The sequence below is a fragment of the Aythya ferina genome (assembly GCF_964211825.1).
Source record: "Aythya ferina genome assembly, chromosome: 12".
NCBI classification, from domain to species: domain Eukaryota; kingdom Metazoa; phylum Chordata; class Aves; order Anseriformes; family Anatidae; genus Aythya; species Aythya ferina.
Genome location: NC_140308.1, coordinates 17,704,805 through 17,724,579, shown reverse-complemented (window position 1 = coordinate 17,724,579; position 19,775 = coordinate 17,704,805). Strand labels below are relative to the sequence as shown.

Here is a 19,775-nt window from a genome sequence, read left to right as displayed (position 1 = left end):
GTGTGGCTTGTCTGTATGAAAATCACAATATTTGTAACAGGAATGTAATTTCCAGTTATTTCAGTTAACTTCTTTCCTAGTATAAGAAGTTAAAGGGACTGGTAACTTAAAAGCAAGTGTCCTTAATGTCCTGACAAATACTTGTAAGGAAGTTTCAACAGTTAGTTTTGTGCTTCCCTTGGTCATGCTTTTGCTTTGTAATTCTGCAATATTTGTTCTTTTATTTTCTTGTCTCACAAAGTCTTTCTTTTGCTAGAAGGAGAAAATTGAAACTTAAGGGAGGAAAAAATCATATAATACATTATGGTGTTTTTTTGGAGTATGATTATAAATTATATATCTCTAAACTCCAGCGGTATTTAAAGAAGTAGGCAAGAAACATGAGTTTTCTACTGAGGAAGGACTGTAAAGAAGTATCAGTTGAAACTAGTATGCCTTTCTTCTTTTATCCTGGTATAAGTTGGGTTAAGGGTTTAAGCTGGCAGCTCTAAAAGGCTGATGTGTGCTGAGTTCTCTGCCCACAAGTTATGAGATGAAAGGAAGGGGCTGAAAAGTGACCAACTTGGCTGAGTTGAAAAGAAAATGGCACACTGCTGGTGTAGCCTGTCCTCTGATGATAGGCGTGTGATACGAGATGACAAATCTGCATGAAAACCCTATGAAAACCCTAGCAGAAGTCTGTTCCCTACACAACAGCCAGGGAAGTATTTAAGCAGTTTACACAAGCAGTGTGCTTTCTATAACGTCTTGGGGTGATGTGGTAACTTGCATGCCTTCTGTGGTTGCTTGTTTGAAATGTAGATGAGCTTAAGTCTACTGACAGTTTACTTTTCATCTGTGTTGTAATTTGTCAGACAATTCTGAGCTGCCTTTTTGCCACCCACTTTTTCCCAATGGAAATGATGTGAGAAACGCAGGTCAGGGCTCATCATCGCTTTCTGGAAAGCTGTATAATGTGTCAGTATCAAACGGCCCTGTTACATCCAGCAGGGCTCTGTTGGCTTAAATTGGTCCCTAAAGTTGACTCCCGTAATACTAAAATGCTAGGGGAGGGGATGAAGTAGTTTCTGTTTCTGGGAGGCAGCCTCAAGCCAAGCTGCAGCCTATGGCTGGTTTAGTCAAGTACTTGACAGACCCCTTCTTTCTGCTGTGATCCCAAGACATTTATTTCTGCCAGTAGGTGCTGGCTAAGCAACCCTGGCAGCTTGCTCCCATCTGTGTACTGCTGCATCCTTTGCTCAGGAAAAGGGGACAAAGATTTAGTCAAAACAGGCAGAGTTTTACTCAGTTACACAATCTGGCTTTGCTGGCAGTGTTGTCTGAAAAAGTTTCTGCTTGTAGCAGCTCCACACAACGTTTTCTCTTCTGTGGTGGCTCTTTCCATGGGGCAGCAGAGCCTTTCCTGGGCTAAAACCTCCTTCTTTTGTCTTCTGCCCAACAACACAGTGCTCTCTTCTTTCAAGAGCAGGCTTTTAAGACAAAGCCAGCAAAACATGCAGCGCACTGAATAGTCAAATAGTATGTAAGTGGTTTGTAACAAGTCTTTATTCTCACTCAGTTCAGAAGACTTTTGTTTCAGTGGCATCAGTTCCTGGTTTGTTGAAGGAGTTTTGTATCTGCTGCGTTCCCAGCACTTGAGGTTCTCAGCTACTTATTTCAGCATTTGTGAATTCACAAGGGTTTTTAGTGCTGCATAGATTACTAGCTATAGAGTGTGAGATTTTATCAGATTTTTATCAGATGCTAACGTAATCCTGAGGTTGGTTGGGAAAAAAAAATAATTTATCTAGAAATTGTAGTAATACTGATTTATTTATTTAACTTTCTCCTGTTTCATACTTAGAAAGATGTGACATCTAGGGCACAAGGAACAAACCAAAAAAAAAAAAAACAGCAACCTGTGTAACCCACTTAAATGTAAAATTATTTTTTTTTTGCTTTTTAGAACTGAAATGGAACAGTCTTTTCTGGAGAACCTGACATGCATTATGCAAAGGCTATTTGAATAAGGAGGTTTTATATCTTTAATTCATTCTTGTGGCCACTAAAATCTTGCAGTCTCAAAGTTACTATATGAAGAATTTTGTATCATTAATTTTTTTTGCTCCCCCTTTAGGAAAATCTGCTTTTATCCATACTGCCAGCTCATATATCTATGGAAATGAAGCTAGCAATCATAGAGCGACTGAAGGAAACTAATGATAATAGGCAAATGCATGACAACAACTTCCACAGTCTGTATGTGAAAAGACACCAAAATGTAAGGTAAGTTTAATTTCCAAAGTAGTTATACTGACATAAGCTGCTAATTTTTACCAGTGCATATTGTCCAGTGAAACTAAAATTCAGAGGTAGACTTCCAGGCTGAAGTGGACTTCTTTCCTGTTGTTGAAAGATAATCTGTCCCAAACTCATGTGTGGCCTTCTAATGAGTTGAGATGCTTGAGCCCCCCCCCCCCCCTTTTTTTTTTCTCTGAGGGAGAGGTGTTTTCCATTAAATGCATTTTAATATTTCAGCTGACTGCGGAATAGACATATCTTCATATATCATTTATTTATTTATTTTCCTTTTGTTCTTGTGTAGCATTCTCTATGCAGACATTGTGGGATTTACTCGCCTTGCCAGTGACTGCTCTCCTAAGGAACTAGTAGTAATGCTGAATGAACTTTTTGGAAAGTTTGATCAGATTGCAAAGGTACGTGTTGCAGTTTCTTGTAGAGTGGGATTAAAGACTACTTTCATTCAGTTAAAACTCAGTTGTTAAAACTTCAAGTACCAGAAAGTAAAAGTTTCATATTTTCTATATTGTATTGAAGCAGCTATTAAGAACTCTTGGAATAAATCATGCTATCGTAGTTGCCACCAGCTTTTTATTCTACAGTAGAAGTTGGGATTAAAGACATTTGGTAATTGCAACTGTTCCTTGGGTACAGATTTAAGATTTTGAGTGATATGCTTGAATTTCTGCAAATTGCACTGTTTAAAAAATATTTGGATTTAGTGAGTCAAGATCTTTTGCAACTCTGTGGTTGGGCTATAAGAAGATATCGCTGCTTTTTGTGCTGTTTTTATTCTGCAAGGAAACATTCTCAGTCATCTCTTCCACAATGTGAGGACGTTGTAGGCTCCAAACTACCTTATAAAAGTCCATGGCTAACCTGGATGCTTGGCTGGATACTAAAGTCTACCAGCTCTAACGTAAAGGTACCCCAGAGATCTCTGAAACACAGAAGTACAGGACTGTCTAAGCTTACTTAATCAGAACCTATGGAGTGGCTTCAGATGTTGGAGAATGATGTGTTCTCTTAAGGCTTGGGCTGATGAATAAGAACAACTTAGTTTGATAAATTGTCACTGACTTGGGCTGGTTGTAAATTGTGGTACTTCAGAGTTGACGGAAGAATTGCTGAGCTGTTCCCACAGTAGGGATGGTTGTGCAGGTGAAGGTGTCCCAAATTAAGCTCTCTCTAATCATCAATCAAACCCTAATTTCTCCCTAAATTCTGTGCAGATTTTGTGTCACTACATAATGTTATTTATGAGACTTCCATGAGGAAATTGAAGAAAAGGTGAACAAACCACTTATTATTCAGGTGTTAATAAATTAAAGACTAATATTAAGAGAGATAATTAGATTTCATCCTTCAGATGGTAAATTCTTTGACAGTTTTGCACTGCTATAATTTAAGTTAATTTATAGTTTCTCAATTGCAAACAGTTCCAAGAATAAAGTCAGAAATAAATAAGATTATTTTATTTCAAAAATGTTTGAAGCAGTCATATCTAATACTTTCCAGGTGCTTGGATGCAGAAAATTAGAAGTAGGTTTTGCTGGAGCCTGACTTCCTCAAAATGGTGTAGACAAGTCCGAGATTTGGTGTCATTGGCCTACCTGCAGTTCACTTTTTTTTGTTTTGTTTTGTTTTCCTGCTAAATATGTTTACTTTAATTTCACAGGAGAATGAATGCATGAGAATAAAAATCCTGGGAGACTGTTACTACTGCGTGTCAGGCCTACCTGTGTCCTTGCCGGTTCATGCCAGGAACTGTGTTAAAATGGGACTTGACATGTGTGAAGCAATAAAGTAAGTACAGCACAGAAGACTTTTTAATTGTATAGAGTCTAAGAAGGTATTGAATGGAGTCATTCTTAGTATTCTTGTTAACCTTCGAAAAGCATTTATTACCTGTAGTTTGATAGTTATACATTAGGTCATAAGTTTGTCTCTTGTCTTTCCACTGGGTGTATGTTAAGAATGAACCCTAATAGATCTCCAGAAGGAAGAGACAAAGTCAAAAATGTAAAACATGTTCTAACTCCTTCCTTCCTTCCATAGGCAGGTGAGAGAAGCCACAGGCGTGGACATCAACATGAGAGTTGGTATTCATTCTGGGAACGTGCTGTGCGGCGTGATCGGCCTGCGGAAGTGGCAGTACGATGTCTGGTCTCACGACGTTTCCTTAGCGAACCGCATGGAGTCTGCGGGCGTACCTGGGTGAGAACCTTAGCTCTCAGTGCTGGCTCACTCTATCATTACCATTTTCATAATTGTGGCTTATGAGTCTGGAATTTGTAACTGTGCCATAATGCAAATCATCCTAATGGCATGAAGAAAATAGGTCAAATGTGTACTTACTTACTTGAGCAGTAAAATATTAATATTTTCTGATGGTTACTTTTCAATGCGCTATACAATTGTTTTCTCAGGAAAATAACTACTTCTTGAACTCTCCTTCATTTGAGAAAGTTGTGTGTCTTTAGCAGTGCATTATGTTAACTTGTATTGCATAGTGTAATTTTAAGTTTAGATAAAGAATAGATGCACTTCTTATGTTGACAAGGCAAAGCAGCATATTTACCTGATGTTTCTGTTGACATATAAATCAGGTGGGACCAATTGATCTTAGCTCTATATTCAAACACACCACAAGCCCCAACCCTCAGAAATTAAAATAGACCCTGGTGAGAAGTGGCCAAGCAAGAATTTGAGCTGTTGACTGTTGTGTATTCTTTCTGCATAGCATTTGCCATGGGCAGAATGAGAAGCAGGATGAGTAGTCCTGGGTGGAAGAACTGAGGCAAAGCAGTAGTGTAACTTGCTGTGTATTGCTCAGCAGTGTGGGGTGTTGGGCCTGAGGTTGATCTTTTTGCTACCTTTTTGAAGATCCTTACAAAAAGGACAAATATAAATGCTTCTAAAAATAGTAGTACTTTGTATGTTCCACATTGAGGAAAATATTCCTGTTTTCTGTTTTTGAAGTTGAATCAGAGATTAGAATTGAGCAAAAATCTTTTTCTTTTCAGTAGTCTGTACAAAAAAAGATAATATTACAGGTTTTCCTTTTTCTATTCCCAAATGACACTGTAATTTTGCATGTTCTTGGTAGCCTGTGCAAATTAATGCTTACTAATGCAATGATGTTCTGAGGGGTATATGTTTGCCATTAAAAAACATTAAGCATTAAGATACTCGTTTCTCTTGGAAAGTGATTCTAAGCAGGAACATTGTATCATCAGCAATTGTCATCTTATTTGCATGCCTTGAACACTGTTTAGGTAAAATCCTGTAACTTTAAAGTGATTTTCTGCAAAATAGTAAGGGGATATGAGTTCTTTTCTTTCATTGGTAATAGAAACAGAAAACAAACTAATTGGATCTTAGTTAACAGTTGCAATGCCATCCAGGTTGAGTGTTTTACTGTGATTCTGCATGATGAAACAAGAATATGGAGTTGTAAAATTTCTTTTGTTGGTAAAGCAAACAACATGACTCTGAACATGGCATGAAAGTTTATTTTTTTAGTCATGTTTAGGACTATCGCCTAACGTTAAAAACTGATTATTCCATTGTGTTTGTCATGCTTATATTTGATTCTCTCTTTGACTGAAGCTCTTTTAGGTTTGCTTGCTGATTCCAAGATATTACAGTTAATAATTTCTGTAGCTATACATGTCTAGCACTTGCTTTTCACATGTTAAAACTAGCTGAAGGAAACCTTCAATTCCTGGAAAACTAAGCCTCACAGGGAAAGGGGGGATTTCTATTTGTTATGTAGCTTCCTCTGTGGAACAGTGATCTGTCTGGGATTCTCCATAGCTTGCAATCCTAGCTAGTTCTGCTTCTTTGGAAGACAGAAGAAATTTTGTCATTGAGGGTTTCATTTAAAATAGGAAGTATATATATTTTGGGCTGCTGTCAATGAAGAAATTCTGAAGACATTTAAAAGGATGCAGGGAAACTTCTCCTTTTATAAATATATTATTTCCTTTGACTGAATATCCTCATTCTTTTCTAGACTAAAAAGGATTTGTATTCATAACAATGTAATACACTGGTAAAGCAGAAAGAACAAGCATAACACCAAAACTAAAAATGCATTTATGACTATTTCTCTAATGTATATGGCTGAAAAATTGTAATGTGTTATTTTCTCAGACTTATTAGCACAGGGAAACGAGAGTGCATATGTTAGATATTGTGCACTAACATTAGGTGCCTTGGTGTGTATTAAAACTCGCCTTTGAGAGGCAATGTTAGCAACTTTTGGAGTCCAGTAAGCATCAGTAACTGTTGAGAAGTTGTCAGCGTAGTCATTTAAATAGGAAGACATATACAGTGAGATCTGAAATGTGCTATGATAGTGTGTAACTTTGGGAAAAGGGGAGAGGATTCTTGATAAAATTGGAATATTATGGATACTGAACAAATGAAATAAGTAGAAAACAGGAAACTTACTGCAGTACATGACTGATTCGATGCTCATTTAATACAGACATCACCCAGTATGCTTCGGTTCCGACTGGGGGGGAAAATGATGATCTAAAGCAGGCTATACAATTTTAGATTTGAAGGTTTGCCTCTACTACAAGACTGCTTAACTAAGGTAACAATTAGAAAAAACAGTCTTTTGAGACAATTACCGGTAAACAAAACCATGCATCCTCTGTATCCCAAAACTCTTACCTTCTAACTCTGGAAGAACTGAAGAATTTTTTTCTTCCTTGTGGGAAGCCATAGCCAGTGGTCTCCAGGTCTTGGCTAAATTATCTTCAGGTATCCTCTGCAGGATAAGGAAGTTGAGATGGATGGGACCATCTCCTTTCTTTCTGTAGTGCTGTCAGCTTCCATTCTGGAAATATTCTGCTCCCAGCTCCGTGCTGACAGGCTGTAGGAATGACTGCGCAGTAGTTAACCCCTCAGTGCCAAGGGAAACTCAGAAAAGCAGTGGGAAGATGAACAATTAGAAAGAATATAACAAAAATGTATTTATTTATCTGTTTATACACATATATGCACACGTACACTTCTATGAATGTACTAAAGTCTCTTGTTGAGAGATTCTGTGGAAAGGTATTACTCATTATTTGTATGGAAATACATGATTCAGGATACTGGACTAGAGAACATCCAAGGGAAAACATGAGTGGATACAGACAAGTGCTAGCTGCTCCCATTAAAAGTCTGTTGCTGTTGCTGTGTTACACTCAATTTGTTTCAGTCAGAAAAGACAGACTTTCAGAATTGTCCTGAAAACAACAACAACAAAAACTTTTCCAACTCTTTTCGATATTTTCTTTATCAATTTCTCCTCCCCTCCCCATGTGTTTCCTGCGTAAGGCAGTCCTCCCTTGTGCTTTGTATGTGAACTTTCCTTGTGGCTCTCGCTGTTTGAAACAACCTGCCTGTATGTCTGTTTTGTTAGTCATTGAATCTCCCCTGATCATATTTCTTCTTGCTTCTTGTATTTCTCTTTGTCTCCTACCGTGTTTATTTCACTTTAATTTTATGCTGGTAGTATCCCAATCTGGAAAGTGTTTTTTGGCATGTTTATTATGAAGGATGTGCCACAAAGATCTGCAGCAATGGATTGCAAATATTGTTTTAGGTACTAGCAGGATTTTTTGGCAGGAGTTGGCTGCCAAAGCACAGAATGGCTGAAAAGCAGAAATGTCAGCAGTAGCCTTTGAAATGTAAATGAGATGTTTAATATGACCTTTCTGTAAATGTTTGGGTCTCTTGTTCTTTCTTTCGTTCTCAGCCGCGTACACATCACTGAAGCAACGTTAAATCACCTAGGCAAAGCTTATGAAGTAGAAGAAGGAAATGGACACCTTAGAGATCCTTACCTTGAATCCATGAATATCAAAACCTACTTGGTGGTTGATCCAAGGGTATGTGCATGTTTTTAAACATGTATATTAAAAAAAAAATGCATTTTAATTGCATAGCTATCTGCTTTGCATACATCTTTTTAATTCAGGAACAGAATTTAAACATGGAATGAGTCATCTGAATAGCTTTGATTTGGGACTTTAGATCTGAAAGCATATCCTATTGTTCTGTGAAATGTCTATTAGCTTGAAGGTAATAAGTGTTACACTGAAATCTCTTACATGGCCTGCATAGAGTCAAAATCTATATTGGGTTATGTATTTGCTTGAGCCGTGTGACTCTCAAATTAAGGTAAAAAGGTGGGATGAAGTAACGAAAGTGCATCTGTACTGCGTAGCCACTTTCAGTTAAAATATTCTCTGTGGTGTGGCTTCTGACAACTTCTTCCTCACTGTTTTCAATGAGATTCACCTTATTTTCAAGGTATACAGATAACTGCTGGTTACCTACTTAGGGCCAGATAACCACAAACACATTGGGTATTGATGGTTTGAATTGGCTTGTGGTTGACAATAAAATATTTTCAAAGAAAGAAGAATGAAGACAAACTCCTTTCCTTCAGGATCTTTATGGGAGTCACTTTGAATTATCAACAGCTCAAGCTTGTTTTACTTGTATGTTTTATGTATGCCACAGTGTGCATGCACACACACACATCATATACACTGCATACATTCTCACATTTAAGATCTAATTGTTTAAATGGTCCCTACTCACTTGAAGATACCTATGAGATGTTAGCAGTTAACCAGTCAATGATTTATCAGTTTATTCTGTAGTTTTAGCTTCCTTTTAGAAGCTAAGGAGGTACTGCTGTATGAGTACTGCCTGGCTGTTCACCTGCTGCATAGGGATGTCATCTAAGGCAGAGTGTCATTTGTGGGATCTTCTCCTGACCTATGTTTTGATATGCCCTAGCTCAGAAATTGAATATCTCATGCTTCTGCTCTTGTGCTGACTGCAAGGAAACTGCATCTGAGATCCCAGATCTCTCACATCATCACTTATAAACCAGGAAGCTTGAAAGTTGTTTCACAAGTGAAGGCTTGTAATGGGAGCTCAACCAAATTAATTATGTCATGATTTGCTCTAGCCCAAATTAGTTAAGTGAGACAAAGGTTGGCTGACACATCACCAATGAATGTTTAGAGTCCTAGTAAGTTGCTAGATTGTTCTTAAACTACTTAGCTACCCTGAGCTTCATTTGTTTGTAATCTGTATCACTTTCTGTTTTCTAAGTTACTGCATTTTTCTGTTAGTCCAAACAGTGTGTGTCAAATAATCATCTCCCTAAAACAAGAGTTAACGATGGGCTGAAGATGCGAGCATCTGTTCGGATGACACGTTATTTGGAGTCCTGGGGAGCAGCCAGGCCCTTTGCCCACCTGAACCATAGGGAAAGCGTGAGCAGTGACTCTTCCATTTCACAAGGAAGGAAAAGAAAGGTGGGGGTTTAAATAATTATTGTCATCTTAAAAATCTGAACTACTTGAAATCTGATGCTTTTTGAGGCTGAGTTTCTGTTGTTGTAACTTGTTCTTTATTCCTTATTTGTTTTAGGAAATACCTTTGTGTTCCACTGGGCGCCAGAGGACTTCTGACAGGTTTGGTTTTGGTGGTGCTTAGCAACTGTTGTGGTTTAGGAAAAAGCCATTCTTTCTTGAAAGATACAGGACTCCCAGATGACTCCTTAAAGACTCCTCTTTAAGGCTTTCACAAGTTTCTTGCAGCAAAAGCCATTTCTATTATCCCTTCTTGGTGAAGACCTTTTTTAAGTCCTGAAAAAAACAACTTCTTTGCTGATTCCCAGCAGTAACCTGTTGGTTTTTGGTAGTGGGATGATCTTGTTGCTCAAGTACTTAAAGAGCACATACTCTTTGTTATATTGTTTACCTCCACTATATTACTTAGAAATAATTAGAGGGTCTTCCCTTGCCTAACAGCTCACACATTCCTGGGTTAACCTCTTAGTGGTTAAGGATGCTAATTTTGAGCCCATCTTTACTCATAGCCAGCCAGTTACACTCAGTTGTCAAAGTGGCTTAAATGTCATTTCCCTCTCTTTATTCCTGGGTTTCTTGTCTTTCTAGGATTCTGAGTACTGACATTTAGATGTAACGAGGACACTGTCTTTTTATAGGACTACGAGATAACTGTGTAAGAGGAAGGAGAAGTTAATAGGAATTTCTAGTTTCATCTTTGCTTTCTGATGTTGCCATTATCAGCACTAGAAAGCATACCTAATCTGATTTCTATCTTGGAGTTTTGCTTTGCTAATGTTTGTGCTTGCCATGCATTTGACTTTGGTCTATTTGAAAAAGTACATAATTTATTTTAAAATAGTTGCCTGATTTTGAAAGTAGCCAGATGTTATTTTAATGTGTTTTAGGATACATATATTTATCAAAAAGCTGTTTAAATAAGATAAACAATGTCTGATAATCCCACAGTACATAACTTTTTCTACATATTTAAGAAGTTTGGATAAAGAGGAATTGTATCTATAAGCCATTAATTGTTTCTGAATAGCATTTGTGACATGGACTTCATATTCACAGAAATTCATCTCAAAAGGGAAGGATAGAAGAAGATATTTATGATGAAATGATGTCAACCATCGAGGGACTCAGTTCAACGAAGTATGCAGTACTTTAATTTTTTCTCATATTTTCTTCAAGAATAATTTGCATTCACAATTTTAAGTCTAGATAGCAAATTTATTTTTTGAAAACATTACCAGGAGTTTGTCTTGCTCCTTTTTTTTTTTTTTTTTTTGTTTTGTTTACTGAAGTTCTCTTTTTGCTTTAGTTTGCAGTAATAATATCACTATTTTCATTATTAGAACAAGAAGCAAATGGTTAGTTTAGCTGTTCAATGTGATCTGATACTATGAAATAGCAAAAGTACTGCTTTTTTTTTTTCTTAGGACCCTCTGAAATGATGAGGTGAACTGCAGTACAGGGATAGGAAGTCAATATTTGCATTCTGATTATTAAGATAAGATCTATGAGGAAATGGGGTGTAGTTCTGAACAAAATTTATGTATAAAGACATAAATCATAGCAAGGCTGCTAATACTGTAATGTCTGGTAATACCTATGGGCAGTGTTTGGAGGCTGTAAGCCATCTCTAACATTTCATGTTATATGTTCCTATATTTAAAACTCAAAAAAAAAAAAAAAAAGTCTGGGATTATATCTCGTGTGTAACTAGCAAACACTGCTGTCTGTGGAAGTTTTGGATCTGCCTGTCAACATTAAAATTTAGCAGCTCATGTGTCACCCTATGAAACATAAAGACCTTCCAGAGCTGTCAGATGTGTATAAAACCATGGCACCAACACCCTGTGTACTGCAGAGTTGTAACTACAACAATGCTCTTGCACTCTTCCCTGGGCCTGCTGCATACTTCTTGTAACACATTTCTCTTTGTATGTAGTCCATGGTGTAGCAAATCTGATGACTTCTATGGATTTTCACTGATATTTGCAGAACCTGGTCTTGAAAAAGAGGTTGGTAAGATCAAAACAATCCTTCTCAGTCTTTCTTTTGCACTTCAGAGCAGCATGAGTATATTTGAAACTGTTTTCATTCTTAAACTGGATTCTAGATATGACTGCATACCCAGAGAGGCTTATGATAGATAATGGGAAGCAGATCTCATGATTCATTTGAGCTGGTCACTCTTCCTTGATAATGCTGGTTATTAATGTGAAATTAAAGGAGATTGTATCTGACCTGCGGTAAAATTCTTGCCATGAGGGAGCCAGTAGGATTTTAATCAGCTTTATTATATAAAGAACTTATTTCAAAAGTAATGAGAATTTAAAAAATAAAATATAATGAAAAAATATATATTTTTTTCTGGTTGCTTCATTGCAAGTATAATACCTTTATTTGTTAGGTAGAGAGTATGTTTTCTGTTCTTTGATTCACTGTGCTGTGATGCACCTTACATAGTTACTGGTACACACACACACAAAAGTGTATATCTATCTATCTATATATACTGTGTGTATATCCTTTTTTTTGTAAAATTTTGATCATTTGTATCTGAAGTGCTGATTTACATACTCAGGGGTGGGTTTCCCTCTAGATTAGAAATTATTCTTTGGACTGCACTTTGGATACTTTGGACTGTGTTTATATTTGTTCACTGATTTTCTTTTGTTGCCTTTTAGTTCTGTGTGTTTTGAACAGTACAGTATAAATTTGTGTATGCATATGTAATCACAAAGATGTAATAGGATTCAAAAAATATCCTGGAATTGTTCTTTATAGTAATCTGATTTGTTATAATCTGTGTTTCAGTATCGCACCATTCCTATTCTAAAACTGAAGAGTTACTTTGCCTGTGCGAGTTTTGTGTTCTTCTGCATTTTCCTGATACAGATGTTTATAATGCCAAAGTAAGTGTCAGTATTTTAATCAATTATAATTCAAATTAACTAATGGTTTAAAAGAAACTCATGTGCATGAAACTTCTTGAAGTCTTTTGGAGTTCCTGAAGGTTTATGCTTAAGAAAGATACACTTCCTAGGACTCTAAAAGAGCGCATTCGTATTGTTGGCGTAACAGCCCAGATATCAGTATGGAAATAAAATAGAAATATTTCTTAAATACTATGTATGACTGGATATATATGCAGCGAGATGGTCAGTTGATTGATAATTACTATTTTATAACAATAGTTGGCTGTAAGCTTGCTGACTGAGTGAGGAATAGAAAAATGGTTTAAAAAATAAACAGTGATCAGCAATCCTTTTTTTTAATAGAGCTAAAAGGAAGGATTTTCTGTTTCTTCTCATATCTCCAAGAAAGCAGATATTTGATGTTTCTGACCTTTATGGGATACTTGCTTTTTTTCACAGCTATCACAGCGCAATTTCCATGTGATTTATGCGTGGGGGTAATAGTTCAGGCCCTTAGTGACAGAGTGGAATAATTTAAAGTTATATTTATGCAACAGAGAGCAACAATAACTTATGCTATTTTATGGACATCCAGTGCCATTAGAAAAGAACAATCTATTTATAATTTTGAGAAATGCTGTTAGCAAACATTAGTCTGACGTGCAGTCTGAAAAACATTTTCATTTAACACTTTTATTTAATGCTTTCTTTTCTGTTTAGAACTGCAAAACTAGGAATCTCCTTTGGTGTTGTTGCTATCATCATTGTACTTATTTTGCTTGTATGCTTTGCTGAGAAATGTATGGTAAGTTTTAAAAAGCAGATGGATATAATTTGACAATTCAGTCTATTTTACAGGATGATGAATTAAGCTGTTTATTTCAATAAGAGTTGCAGAAGCCTGAAACTTTAGGTTACCAGTAGATTGGACTGTCTGAAACAGATTCTCATCTTTTGGAGTTCTTACTGTAATTTGAAATTATTTGAGTGCCAGAATAGATGGCTAGGAGGGAAGAGTGTATTAACACTTGTGTGATGGGGTTGCTTTTATGTTTGTGTTTGTTTGTTTCCCGTGTTTATCCTTAATAGTAATTTTGGTTGTAAATCCTGAGGTTTCCATACTGGAAACAAGATTAAATTCTCAAGGAGTTTGAATGCAAGGTTAGTTTTCATAATCATTTGTAAAGCCCTGTGAAAGCTACAAACATATGAATAATTCATTGACAACGATTTCATAGCTGTTAGAATTCGAAATTCACCATAATTCACCATTACATCAATTTCTCATTGCATCATTAAATGTCTGCAATTGCTGTTTAAAAATACATAAAACACCCTGTAGTGACAGAGTTCAACTGTGCAAAATGAAATAAACTCCATCTCTTCTCCAAGAACTGTCTGGAGGCTGGGGGTTGGAGAGGGAAGGAATTTTAGAGTGTTCCTTACACTCATCAAATCTTCGTTGTGCTAGAGCAAGGGTGGGAGAGCACTTTGAAGTTCTGTTGAGATCATCCCACCATCATCTTGTTGCAAACTAATGAGGGTGGTCTTCCTGGAAATCTGTCACAGAAAGGTGGTCTTTTACAGAGCCAGGTTCAAATTGCGTAAAAGGGAAAGGTAAAAACAGTGCACTCTACATATGTAAAATTTTATTATTAATTTAAAAATAGGTAACATGCACGGCATTTACATAGTAGTTTTTATTTATATGGATTTTATATGTGTGTATGTCTATATAGAGATGTGTGTGTATCTGTATCCATGTATAGTTTCTACGTATGTAAAACACACAGATAAAAAAAAAGAAAATTCCAAGATGACAACTGCATCAGGCTTGAGTTTTACACTGGCAGTCTTTGAGTATAGCGTCCTTGAACAATGTTTGCAGTCTTCTAAAAGCATATGCTTTACCAAATATATTTTCTCTGAAGCAATAAATGAAGGCTATTAGGATGGCAAGGGAACTGTCTTTGGTTTTGATGTAGTCATCTGAAACTTTAGTTCTAGTGAAGTATTATATAGCTGAATAAAAAATACAGCGCAGGCTGTCACTATGTTTTTATAAATATTTATTTAGCACTTTCAATCAGATCATAGTTTGCTATTTTTATAGTAGACATTCAAAAAAATGTTATTGCCCAACGATAACATTGATAAGTTTTGAAATCAGAAGTCATTATCTCAATTTCCAAGTATGGAATTTAAGGCATGAGGCATTAAATCTGAATTACTAGATTCAGAGCTCTAAATTTGGATCCTAACAATGAGCCTTGACTCTTTTGCATAGACAAAAGTATTTTTAAATTTATAAATATTTCTTCACACGTACCAAAATGTTGGTCATGTCATTAAAACTATATTTTTATTTTATTTTATTTTACAGAAGCAATGCTCAGAAAGGTGGCTTTTTCTGCGCCATCTTTGTGCTATCTCAGAAAAGGTGGAAACAACGCCTTTACTTAGGCTTCCTTTAGCAGTCATCACTATAGGTGCCTTGCTGATTATAGGTATCTTCAACTTGGTAAGTAATCACATTACCTTCATTCTGTGAACATATTGTAACTTCGAGCAATGTTCTTTATTCTTTTTATCAATTACTTTGCTTTTTGCTTTTTTTCTGATGTCCAGTTTCCACCTGAGTTGATTTACACGTGGGTAATGCACAATGTCATTAAAATTAACAATAAAAAATATTTTGAATATTGTAAAAATGTAAAATAATTCAAAGCAAAAAAAGAGTAGTTTGTAGAACTAGAAGTTCTTGCAATAGACTTGAGATCTATGTTTCTGTCACTTCTTCTTGCTTTCAAGATGGCATTTATAATTACCGTTGATTATGACTATCATCACTAAGACGGTCTTCAAGTATTTTATGTGGGTTTAAATGTTTGGCTGATGTAGGTTAAGTGGTTTACTCTGTTATGCTCACTACCTAGGAACAATATAGGTGGTGGAGGGGAGGTGTATAGCTCAGCTCTCTTTTAAAACCAAAGACATTGTGGCTAGACTAAGAAGCAAGCAGAATCCATCTTTTAAATTTAGTTTGAGTATTTTGCTGCATCTGGGGAACACACATGAAAAAATACCCTTTGGAGTTATGTTATGCTCAAGACCATGTCATTTGTGTTTTTGTGTTTTGTTTTAAACAAGCTTTATGTGACATCATGTTAACAGTTAAACCTGTCTGATAGCTAGCTAGCAAAGGTGATGTTCTTCCTATCCTGTGTTCTGTCTGCCATTCTCCTGATTCCATGGGGAGTTTATTCTGAAAGCTGTATTGTAGCTTTTGTAAGGTGGTTTTTCTGCTGGCTTGGGTCCTTGAATTAACTCACAGTGGTGTCATTTAAACACCACCAGAGACAGCCCAAAAGAAAACAGGAACAGCAGCTGTGAAACTGGTGGGGGAGACAGTAGGATAATGTCTGCGCCAGTTAGCTCTTAGATTAGATTAGCTGTAATGCGAAACTTCACCCCCAAATAGAAAAGTAAGTAAATACTTGGCAATTCTAACCTTCTCGTTACCTTGCGTGTGAATGTATAGTTAATTGAAGCTATATGGGATATGGAGTTCTAACACTTAAGTTGCAGTAGCACTGAAAGAGAGCCAAATCAGGACTCACTGTATAACAAGCAGCAAAAAATCTTAAAATGAATGACTACCTGCTAACCAGTTTGTATGTTGTTTTGTCTTTTTTTTTTTTTTTTTTCTTGCTAACGAATCAGACTACTGGAAAAAACAGTACTGCAAACTTTACTAGATCAAATTACGTGAATGGCACCATCTATGTGAGTAATGTCTTCATATCTAAGATAAAATGAAATGAGGCTTGGATAGTGTGTAGAATATAGATGGATGGCAGTGTTTTGCTATCTTTTCCTGCTTTTATTAAAACAGAATTCTTAAACCATTGAACACAAAGATCACTACTGCTGCAAGGCAGTTCTAGCAATATTTTCTGTTATTACCCATGACTTTACTGTGCATCTTCTACGGATTTTCAAAAGTCTCATACTACGGGTAAAGCCAAAGTTGGCTTACTTTGGTTACTCAACACTTTTGAGAGGTGTTCCCTGGCATTTGTGTTAGGGATAGTTAGGTGCAGCACTCGTTAACTGCACAAAAGTATTATTCCTACTGATGTAGTATTTTAGCTCTTTAGCTTCAGAATAGCTTTCTATTTTGAGATTGTTCAAATCTTTGTGATGCTCCTTTGTCACCTGGTCAACCCTTCAGGTGAGGAGCATTTTATTGAACAATGCATAGTAGGTCATGTGAGGACCCTTTTAATCGAAGTCCTTGTGACAGAAAAGTCATACATAATGTAATGCAAATTGTACTCATCTAGTAATTTTCTATTCTTGCAAGCCTGAAAATCAGTCTTTTGGAAACACAACTGAATACTTCACTGAGAAAACTGTAAGTAGTGAATATGTTTTATTTTAAAACTCAGATATTTGAATACTATATATATTCTAGATAACTGGCAGGTTCTGTTGCTGTATAAAACAGCTTTTTAGGCATCTGGCAGCATCACAGTTCTAAAGGAAATTGAGATGTTTCTGCTGTTGTTGCAGTGATGAAGGAAACATGACTTTTGATGTTTTAAACAACAACAACAACAACAAAAGGCAAAATTAAAAGTAGGTCTAGAACTTTGAGGAAAAGCAGCAGAACAGGGTGGTGATTGTTTGTGAAATGAGAACTGAATTTGCAGTTATCCCAGTAAAGTACTGTGGCAGAATGAAAAGGCTTAAATGGCAAACAGACTTGTGCTCTCAGAGGGTTGGCTGTGGGGTTGAAACTGTGTGCTTGTTATCTTTTGAAAGTTATACTCAAAGCCATTAGGATGACAAAGTTGGTACAATGCATTGCTATAGGTGGTCTGATTCTGAGTTGTCCAAAAAATTTTTCTAGCTTCATTTTCTTCATCAGAAATTTTTGCTTAGTCTAAAAATCTCCCAGATATGTGGTAGGTCTGTCAGTGCTGTTATGGGTGAAAAGCTGCTATAATGTGATCCTATGTGCATAAAGATAAATAAACTCTTGAGGAACAGAAGCAGAGGTAATTTCTGAATTGTCTGTAGACTGAAGTAAACCACATCTGTACCTGTGGCAGCGGAGAGCAATCCTGTCTCTGCAATGAATTCTGTAGCAACTGATGTTCTGAAAGTTCCCAGCTGCTCGCTGAATGTGGAAGCCAGGCTTGCACTGTGATTTCCTTATGAAATTTTTCATGCCTTCCATTGGATAATGGCTCTAGCTTGATAATGCATCAAAGTTCTCATGCAGAAGTTGTGCCTAAGGTTGGAGAGCTGCTCACAGCCTTACATGTTACAAGCTGGGGAGATGGGAATATGCTATCAGCTTAAGGTTACAAAGGGAGCACTATTAAAAAGAGGACCAGAATTCAGGAGTTTGTGCTTCAGAGCCAGTTCACTGGAATATAAAGTAAGTTAGTCCTGACCTTGAAATAAGTAATTGCTTAAATTACTAGTCTTCAGAAAATAAATTCTCAACACTCATACCACTCATATTAATGTAATTCTTCTTGTTTAAATGTTCATCTTTAACAAATTAAAAACTAGTAGCTATAAAAAGCGTTAAATTCTGCATTTAGTACAGTTAAAAATAAAGGATTAAGTGGTTATAATTTCTTTTTATGATGGTCATGAACTTAAAGCATTTGCTATGGCTTGAATGTTGCACGTGCATAAAGTGTGAATAACACAACTGCATTTAAAATCTTCTTTTACAGTATTATGCATATTGCTGCATTTTGGGGTTCATTGCTTGCTCGGTATTTCTTCAAATGAGCTTCGAACTCAAGGTTCTCCTCCTGTCTATTGCTGTGACTGTATACCTCTTCATTTTCAATACCCTTCCAGAGCCTTGGAACTTGAGTCTATCCGTCAACCGTACCAGGTGCAGTATAAAGTTTCTTATGAACAATAATATTCTATTTAAGGTGTTGGATCTTTGTATGCATTCTAGAATATTGAAATACCATAATGGCATGAATCAGACATTATAAACCTTTTTGTAAAGTTAATGACTCAGAAATCTCATTAGACCGTATCACCATTTGTACTTGTTTATTCACTTGTAAAGGAAAGAGAGTGGAGGTGTGGGGTTTGTTTGTTTGTTTGTTTCCCTGAACAATTCTACCATGTGGCTTTTAAGATATCTGGAAAATTAGCTTGCGTTAAAGACTGGAGGGAAAGAAGGGGTAGAATATTAGTCTTGTAGTAGGGTAGATTTTCTTGTAAGATGCGAAGTGAAGCCTTGATAAATCTGATTCCTAAGCTGCGTTTGCCGGATGTGCCCAACAGGATAGTGAACTCTTCATTTGCTTACATGATAATTTGAACAGTAACAGCAACTTATCTGATCTAATTGAAGAAACTACAATAATACTAAAATCACATGTGGAAAGCTTTTATTCTTCATTTGCAAGTCTGTTTCCTATATTCTTAGCATATTCTCATAGTTGAAGATTAGGATTATTTTATTTTGCAGAGGCTAGCTGTGAGTTCTCAGTGCTTAAAAAAGCCTAAATGAGCTCTTAATTTTGCCTTGAAATCCCAGATTGTTCATATCACAAGAATTTACTTTGATACATTAGTGAAAACGAATAATGGGTTAAGAGACTGATTTTACTATGAAATGTGAATGATCTCTCAGATTTCTGTGGAATTCTGTACAGGTGTGATTTAATGGTTACATTTGCTTTAGAAATTCAGGTTTTTATTTATTATCAGCTTCCCTTCCACAAACAAGTGTGGTGGTTCCGCTCGAGTGGGCAGCTGAGCTCCACCACAACTGCCCTCTCACTCCCCCTCCTCAAAGAGGAATGGGGAGAAAATATGATGAAAAGGGCTCAAAGGTTGAGATAAGGACAAGGAGATCACGCAGTAATTATTGTGATGGGCAAAACAGGCTCGGCATAGGGAGACAGTAAGATTTATTGCTTATTACTAACAAGCTAGAGAAGTGAGAAACAAAGGAAAGAAATCAAAAGCACCTTCCCCCCCATCCACCCTCTTCCACCTCCTCCCCCCGAGTGGCGCAGGGGAACAGGGGAGTGGGGGTTATGGTCAGTCTGTAGCGCTCCTTCTCAGTCACTCTCATCCCCTGTGCTGTGGGGTCCCATCCATGGGATGCCGTCCTTGCTGAACTGATCTGGTGTGG

The 19,775-nt window shown here is 36.6% G+C and overlaps 1 protein-coding gene across 3 annotated transcripts in view; it reads left to right on the top strand.

Annotated features, from left to right (window-relative positions):
- ADCY7 (adenylate cyclase 7) overlaps positions 1 to 19,775 on the top strand; it is a 62,550-nt gene that overhangs the window by 34,615 nt on the left and 8,160 nt on the right. For all 3 annotated transcript variants that reach the window (XM_084533953.1, XM_084533954.1, XM_084533955.1), the window contains 15 exons: positions 2,117 to 2,265; positions 2,585 to 2,696; positions 3,959 to 4,086; positions 4,339 to 4,497; positions 8,042 to 8,174; positions 9,435 to 9,620; positions 9,736 to 9,779; positions 10,734 to 10,814; positions 11,614 to 11,686; positions 12,486 to 12,583; positions 13,307 to 13,391; positions 14,970 to 15,107; positions 16,310 to 16,372; positions 16,953 to 17,003; positions 18,343 to 18,509. In XM_084533953.1, coding sequence (XP_084390079.1) covers positions 2,117 to 2,265; positions 2,585 to 2,696; positions 3,959 to 4,086; positions 4,339 to 4,497; positions 8,042 to 8,174; positions 9,435 to 9,620; positions 9,736 to 9,779; positions 10,734 to 10,814; positions 11,614 to 11,686; positions 12,486 to 12,583; positions 13,307 to 13,391; positions 14,970 to 15,107; positions 16,310 to 16,372; positions 16,953 to 17,003; positions 18,343 to 18,509 — 1,667 coding nt within the window. The remainder of the gene's footprint in view (positions 1 to 2,116; positions 2,266 to 2,584; positions 2,697 to 3,958; positions 4,087 to 4,338; positions 4,498 to 8,041; positions 8,175 to 9,434; positions 9,621 to 9,735; positions 9,780 to 10,733; positions 10,815 to 11,613; positions 11,687 to 12,485; positions 12,584 to 13,306; positions 13,392 to 14,969; positions 15,108 to 16,309; positions 16,373 to 16,952; positions 17,004 to 18,342; positions 18,510 to 19,775) is intronic.